The sequence below is a fragment of the Botryllus schlosseri genome, chromosome 8, assembly GCF_051294905.1.
Source record: "Botryllus schlosseri isolate E-star chromosome 8, Bs_hap1, whole genome shotgun sequence".
Lineage (NCBI taxonomy): Eukaryota > Metazoa > Chordata > Ascidiacea > Stolidobranchia > Styelidae > Botryllus > Botryllus schlosseri.
Genome location: NC_137243.1, coordinates 24,199,335 through 24,206,779, shown reverse-complemented (window position 1 = coordinate 24,206,779; position 7,445 = coordinate 24,199,335). Strand labels below are relative to the sequence as shown.

At 38.5% G+C, this 7,445-nt stretch overlaps 1 protein-coding gene across 1 annotated transcript; it reads left to right on the top strand.

Annotated features, from left to right (window-relative positions):
• The first annotated feature begins 552 nt into the window (after positions 1-552).
• LOC145444860 (uncharacterized) lies at positions 553-7,085 on the top strand. Its single transcript, XM_080322900.1, has 6 exons — positions 553-1,142; positions 1,735-1,843; positions 1,905-2,101; positions 2,862-2,975; positions 3,817-3,919; positions 5,820-7,085. The coding sequence occupies exons 3-6, from the start codon at positions 1,922-1,924 to the stop codon at positions 5,879-5,881; spliced, it is 459 nt and encodes a 152-aa protein (XP_080179026.1). The 5' UTR covers positions 553-1,142; positions 1,735-1,843; positions 1,905-1,921; the 3' UTR covers positions 5,882-7,085.
• The last annotated feature ends 360 nt before the right edge of the window (positions 7,086-7,445 follow it).

The following is a 7,445-nucleotide window of genomic DNA, read 5'->3' as shown; positions in this document are numbered from 1 at the left end:
CATTCCGGACGGATTTCCTGCGGTGTCAAACATTTATACCGGATATCAATTGAGAGGGAGTTTGAGAGGTCGCTGGCAAATCTTCACTCTGAAACTTCACGAAGTTACTATTGACGTGATATATCATCCCAGGCAGCCTAAAGCGCGGTAATATTGATACACGTCGAAAAGCCTCGCCAAATGTGATTTGATCTGTATGTCCTAAGCTATAGATTTTTCTTCAGGCTGCAGTGTTTAATTACAGTTATAAATAACCAAGGTTGTAACCGACGGTGGTACCGGGCTTCAAGCAAATAGGTTGGTGATCATCATCATCATCATCATTGGTTTATTAGCAATTTTATCAGTTCAATACACCACAGAAAATGCGATACAATGAAAAGACAGGAAGATGTCGAAGCGACAAGGAGTAGTCTATGGAATCTGACACCCACCTTGGCCTAGGCGATGTAAAGAGGAGGCATGCACACTGAATGAAAGTAAAGAATATAGTATAGAAAAAGAAAGCGACAAGAAATAGGGCGGCATGTCATGGGAAGCGAGATCGATATTATGGTCGTGCTGTACCAATACCTGACTGACGACTCGCTGTCTTGAGGTTTGCTCTGATCTGACTTTACATACCTACGATAGTCACGTTAATCCTTATAGTTAATCGCTTGTTTCTCATTTCAGTTTATTATAAACAAATTATCAGATCAACATACCAAGAGATTGCGATAAAATAAAAATGTGATCATATTATTTCCCTACCGAACTTACTGAAGAAATTTATAATACAAATATGTATGAAACACCCCGACGTTGAACATTTTACTGGTATCCGGTACCGCTGTCATTGCCATCGAACAACAGTATAGCAATCATTCAGTTATTAGTAGTACCCTTCGTATTTTATCATTGATGAAATAAAAAATGACTCTGTGTCTTCTTTACGCATGACTTACTGAGTCACGTGATTGTATGACGCAATCCTGAGACAATCGAACGAATCGATCGTTACCGCGCAGGACCAGAGCGAGTGAGATATACCGTGAATCTGTCGGTCTTTGTTACGTGAATCTAAATAGCATATAGCGAGGACATGGAGATGTTTTTAGTTCAAAACGGAATTAAGAGGGAGCACATTGATTTACTGCAAGGTAATTCGTTTATGTAAATTTTCAACATCATCTGTAAATAATGTTATGTTCATGTTATCGAGTTGTCACATACAGCACCAGCGCCGAGCGGTATGAGTAGATATAGATTACCTATTTTCGATCTAGCAGCTTGATGCGCCATAAGAGCAGACCATGAAAATGGGAGCTAATGCTGTTTAATAATGTCATCTGAAGATATCATAATAGGCCTAGTGATGAAACCTCATTTGCAGATGAAGTTATGTACGTACATCTTTCTTTGCACTTGGCCTTGGACTTGATATGGTTTGGTAGAATGTCTAATGGAAAGTGTTGTTTGTGCCCTTTTATCGGAACTATCGATTTGCTGTCTACACATTTATTGTCACAGACAACAGCCGAGTGTTATCATGTCATGCAGGATCTGTGGCATAGTGTATTCAAAATATAAAGATCTGTGTAGCCATTGTAAAAGGAGACACAAAAATATGAAGACACTGGACTTGTTTTGCTATGAAGCACCGTCCTCTCTTGACTATGACCTACTGCCCGAATCCTCTCCGAATCCAATATATTTTGTATTAATGTGCATTCCTGATCAAATGCTTTTCAGTATTTCTTCCCGAAAAAGCTGTCGCAAAAGTTGAGGAATCTCAGACAAAAGACGAAGGCATCTGGTACGTCTTCATGGAGAGCGCATGCTTTGTGTCCAGGCTCATCAGGTGATTGGGATGATTGTTATTCTTTTTTTTTATCATTTATAAGTTTCATGTTATTCAAAAGGTCACCCTAATATAACGATGGAAGATGCCAGGGTGCAGTTGGAAACAAAGTTCAATAGACCTGGTGCCAATTGGCTGAATGTCATCACTCTCATGAAGTACACTCATCACGACAGACGTAATCAGTTGGAGGTGCTAGAATTTGGTGGCGTTGCTGAAATTTTGAAGAGCTTTCCAATGCTGGAAGATGTTAGACTGGTGAGTTCTTTCATTCCTCACAGATGACTTCAATTTGCAGTCATAACTCCGAAAATCAGTAAAATGAAATTGTTTGTGTGCCTCGGCAAATTAAGCAATTGTATTGCCTATGTATCTTCCTATTGCATTAATACACACTGTTTTCCTATTACACAACATGTGCACGGTGTACACTGTACCAGCCTTGGACAACTAGTAGATTTTAAGCTCTTCCAAATTGAATTAGATTAGAATTAAAGCGCAGTTTTTTCCAAATTAGATTACAATTAGAATTACTCAATTTGCAATTAAACATTTACAGAAATTATGAATGACAAGGGAATCCAGCCAAATTCAAGCTTACTTCATAGGAACGAGCATGAGATTTGTTAGCGTCTGTGCACCATAGCTGAAAAGTTGGACGTGATGTTGCACGTGACAGATATTTTTGTTAGCTCACTACCAAATACCATAGTCAATTAGGCATTTTCAGAAGAATTATGAATATGATCAGAATTGAAAGAATATGGAAACATTCAACTAATTGGGTTAGAATTAGATTAATGAGATTTCGTGATACCATATGCTGAAAATAATTCAATTATTGTGATGATTAAATAAAGAAAATCTAATTATGTTCGTATCAAGATAAGTTAGTGAATAACCATGTATTTTAAAATAAATAGTATGGATGAATTTACTTAAACTCTAACTAACCTGTTTAAGTGATGTGCATATTCATGACTAACAGCTCCGAGTAACGCGTTGTTATTCCCAATAGATCAGACATGAGTTTCAACTGCTTGTTGATAGAAGTGTTGAAGAAATGCATGAGAAGTACATGGAAATGCTTCTCACTCTTCATAAAGTTTTTGGAGAGCAGACTGATCAAGAGGTTTGTATTATGTTTGATAATTAACAGTGCTACAGTCATAGGCGCCGACTTTTATTTTTGCATGGGGTGGCGGCAGGCGCGTAGCCAGGGGGTGTCGAAATCCCTCTTTTTGAAACGCAAAACAACGATCTTTTGAAATGACCATTCTGACTCTAATATTCAGTTGCAATTCAACAAGTCGTATTATCGGTGTTACGCGGGGCCGCGACCAATTAGCGATATTCGTCTGTGCACGCATATCGCACAATGCTACGCGACGCGATTCCTGGCTGAAATATTTTGAACGCGGCTTGCGGCCCTCATTGATGCAAATAATGCACTTTAATTTGTAGAAGGTGTATTTGTTCGTCAAATCGCGATAGGAGTTGGTGTTTCTCAGAGCGCGCGATGAAATCTACGTTTCTAACGATGAGGTCGAATTTGTACATCTAATAAGGAAATCAACATAGAATGTTGTCGTTCAAACTAATCGAATAAATAAGGAATTTGCGCCATCGAGAATCTCGTGTTGCATCAATTTTTGACAACGTAATTCAACCCCGTGTACTGCACAATGCGCAGTATAAATAACAAATCAAACACTGACAAGTGACACCTAGGGAATACGAGTCTATATAGCAGACAAGAATTAGTAGCCTTCAGATGATAGCAAACTAGATAGCGCGCATCTAATCAGTAATTCCACAACTTGCGTACAGCGCTAATGCCCAAACTTGCCTTTCTCAGAAATGAAATGTGATGGCTGGAACGGGAACTTTTGAATTGCAGGAATGCTCCTCGCCTGTCTATTATGGTTCTTATTAGTTTTTCACCTGTCTATTATGATTCTAATTGTTTGCAGGGAAATGAAGACGATGAAATTCATATCCTGCTCGAACTGCAGAAGGCTCTCAGACAAGGAAATAAATTCGAACCATGGTTTGACTGCGATATGTCTTTGTCAGGTAAGATTTGCTACCTGTCTGGTATGGATCTGCTTCAGTTTACATATACATAGAAGTTCTATAAAATAGAATCCTTATATATGATCGAAATTCTTGAACTGTCCCAAAACGAAGGTATATTATGCTATGCTAAACACTGCGCTCGACGTATTGGAGCTGCAGAATTTGAACCGACTGAAGTGGCTGCGCGTCATCGATTCTTAACCCGTTGCGAAAATATAGAAGTCACGGCGAGTAACGCGATTGTGAAATTAACGCACTAGAAACGCGGAAGCTCGATCGTAACGGGTCTTATGCAAAATTCATTTAGTTTATGTCTATCATATTTTGGTATCTGGATACGAGGATTTTCACACAAACAGTACTGGAGCTGCCAAAAAGGAAGACATTTAGGCGTCCTAGGACGACAATTACGAAAACCTGAAAAAGGACAAATCCTCCTAAAGGCGGTCGTATGTTAACCCTAATTTAATTGCAGCACCATTACGGTGGCTTTCTGAAGACAATGGCTGCGGCAATTTTTTTTCGACCTGCGAGTTAATTTGTGACCAAATCTTTTTTATAGCGCAGTGCTCCTTTTGGATTAAGCAGCGAACAAGTTATGATCGAACGAAGTCCAAGGTTCATTGGTACCCCTTGAGATTCTGATGATGTAGAGATATTTATGCATCTGTACACAATTGGTAAATCAAGTAATGCTTCAATTTATAATCGAATAATATAAGAACTTGAAATCAATATGCCCTTTGGAGCTAAGCTTGTTAACGATGCACTGCACTCTAAAAACTATGTGGTCTCAAAATTCAAGGGTGAAACGAGAAAATTTTTTTAGGCCGCAGCCATTTTCTTAAGAAACGCCACCGTAATGGAGCTGCTATTTATTGAATTTTCCACAGGGGAACCATACTCTAGCAGTCACGCAGAAATCGAAATTTATATAGTTGTGAGCCGATGCTATGAAGGAAATATGTCGTACACGCCCTAAAAAAATAGAATACACCAGGCCCGATTTTGACATAAATCTCCTGACTGAACATCTTCCGTTGAACGCGGTATCTAAACCACCTTTGCGTGTACGACATATTTCCTTCATAAAATCGGCTGACAACGATATAAAGTTCGATTTCTGTGTGACTGCTGGAGCATGGTTCTCATGTGGAAGATTCAATAAATTGCAGCTCCTTTACGGTCGCGTTTTGAAGAAAATGGCTGTGGCCTAAAAAAAATTTTCGTTTCGCCCTTCAATTTGAGACAACCTCATTTTTATAGTGCAGGGGCCCCTTTAAACTATTCTCCGATTCAACTGCACTTATATCTTTAGTATGAGAAGCTGGGTCGTAACCAAGTCACAAGGCTCCGAGTCACAACTCAATATCACTTTTATAGGATTGACTCGAGTCAAGTCTAGTCATTTTCAATTCACCACCGAGTCGATTCCGAGTCCAAGTCAACAAGTAGAGGTTCGAGTCCAATTCATGGTATTATGACTCGAGTCGAGTCCAGTCATTGTGTTGACTGCTCAGTTTCCAGTTTAAGTCTTGTTAAACTTTTTATGACTGTTTGGTGATATCGAATGGTTCGCATTTATAATACACTAATTTTCCTTACTTTTAGTAGTTTCTGGTAGCATTTTTAAGCGCCAGTACCAATAGAAGAAATGCGAATAGTGTGGTTATTTAAGTATTCTTTGAAATTACGATGAAATGTCTTTCTTGGCCATCTGAGTCTCAAGTCATATGACTCGGTTCGAGTCATGCGCAATGACTCAAGTCAAGTCAATACACATATTGTGTCGAGTCGAGTCATGAGAAGCCTCCCATAAGCATTTCTCATGTGCTCTGGATTCGCACGTGAATATTTAGCAAAATAATTTGAAGCTAACATATTGTTTTAATTCCAGGCACATACAGTCGATTTAACGACTTCAAAGTTGACTCCTCATCTTTTGATTGCACGTCATGAGAATGGAGATGAACAATCATGGATTGCGGCCAATGGCATCACCATCAAGCGCAGATCCGGGAACCAAAGAAGACCGGTTGAGATGATAATTGATTTCGTAGCATGCTATTACGCATGGGATCTTAGTTATCCAAAGGTCTTTCAAAATAATGCCATTCATTCAACGTGTCCTTGTTGGTGATAAAAATTCGGGATTTCAGTCGAACAAGTTCGTCAATTTTTAGAAAAAATATCGAAATGCCCAGCAATTGATTGAAAGAATGTAGGCTAATAAATCTCCCTTGCTCCAAGTACTTGTACTGTGAGTACTGCTTTCTTTTGGTATGGAATGTACCTGTACATAGTGGATTTTGTTATTTTTTGCATTTTGACAATAATTGGTTATTTTTTGTGGCTAGACTTTTGCTATGCCTTCAATTAGTAAACTTTTCGTTTTTAGTGGTACAGTACATTAGGGCTGTTCTAAAATAACATACTGTTGAGCCAAAATTGGTTTACTATGGTTTTTTGGCAATTCAATCAATCATTTGATCATGAAACTAGTCAATTTGTGAGAAACAATATTTATTGACGACATTACTGTGAACATGCACCTTGCTTTAGTTCCGAATCCAGTTCTTCTATACTGTTATTACTGTTAAATGATATATTAATATTGAAATGAACCCGAATATTTTCGGTCGACGCTCGTCAGCAAATCTAGTAGTGAATTGGAAAGAACATTGTATATCAACAATCGTATCACAAAATATGACGTCACCAGCATAAAATTTCGAGAGAGAGAGCATTCAATCCACTACATTCCCAGGTGGTACACGAACTCCTGTTGACAGAGTTTGTGTACCACCTGCATGGGAACAGTGCATTGAAAGCTCGCTCTCGAAATTTCATGCTGGTGAAGGCATATTTTGTGATATGATTGTTGATATACAATGTTCTTTCCAATTCCCTACTAGATTTGCTGACGAGTGTCGACCGAAAATATTCGGGTTCATTTCAATATGAACATATACAATTCAATTGTGTATTGAAGTTCTGTACCTCGAAGAAGCTCTGTTATTACTCTATAAAATCCTGTCTTACTGTGTCAAAAAATTGTTACGTTTTCAATTTGTATTGTCATATTTAGCGGCAACTTACACTGTTTCTTTTATTGTATATTCTACAACCGACTCTTTTGAAATAAAATATTGTTTCGAGAAGAGCCTGTGGAGGTATTTCAGGTACATAATTTCGAGCTCTGCAGCCATAGGTACGGACATGCCACTTCAGACCACACAATATTATGACATACATCGCTACCACACAATGTGGCATCTAAAAAAAAATTCGAATATTGTGTGTTTTTTAAGTGCATAAATGCACGCGTTTAAGCTTACAGTGAGACCAGGGGTGGGCAAACTACGGCCCGCGGGCCGCATGCGGCCCTCGACACCGTTCTGTGCGGCCCGCGAGAGTCTAAAGAAACTTATCAAAAATATTGATAAAATGCGTACCAAAAATCGAATTAATGCAGGGACTTGATTAACCTTTTTCTTAGAATATTTCACCATAATAATTTTAA

Coding starts and splice junctions, on each gene's coding strand:
- LOC145444860 (XM_080322900.1), top strand. CDS start 1,922: ATGGAAGATGCCAGGGTGCAGTTGGAAACAAAGTTCAATAGACCTGGT. Junction 2,102..2,861: donor TGCTGGAAGATGTTAGACTG/GTGAGTTCTTTC, acceptor TATTCCCAATAG/ATCAGACATGAGTTTCAACT. Junction 3,920..5,819: donor CTGCGATATGTCTTTGTCAG/GTAAGATTTGCT, acceptor TTTTAATTCCAG/GCACATACAGTCGATTTAAC.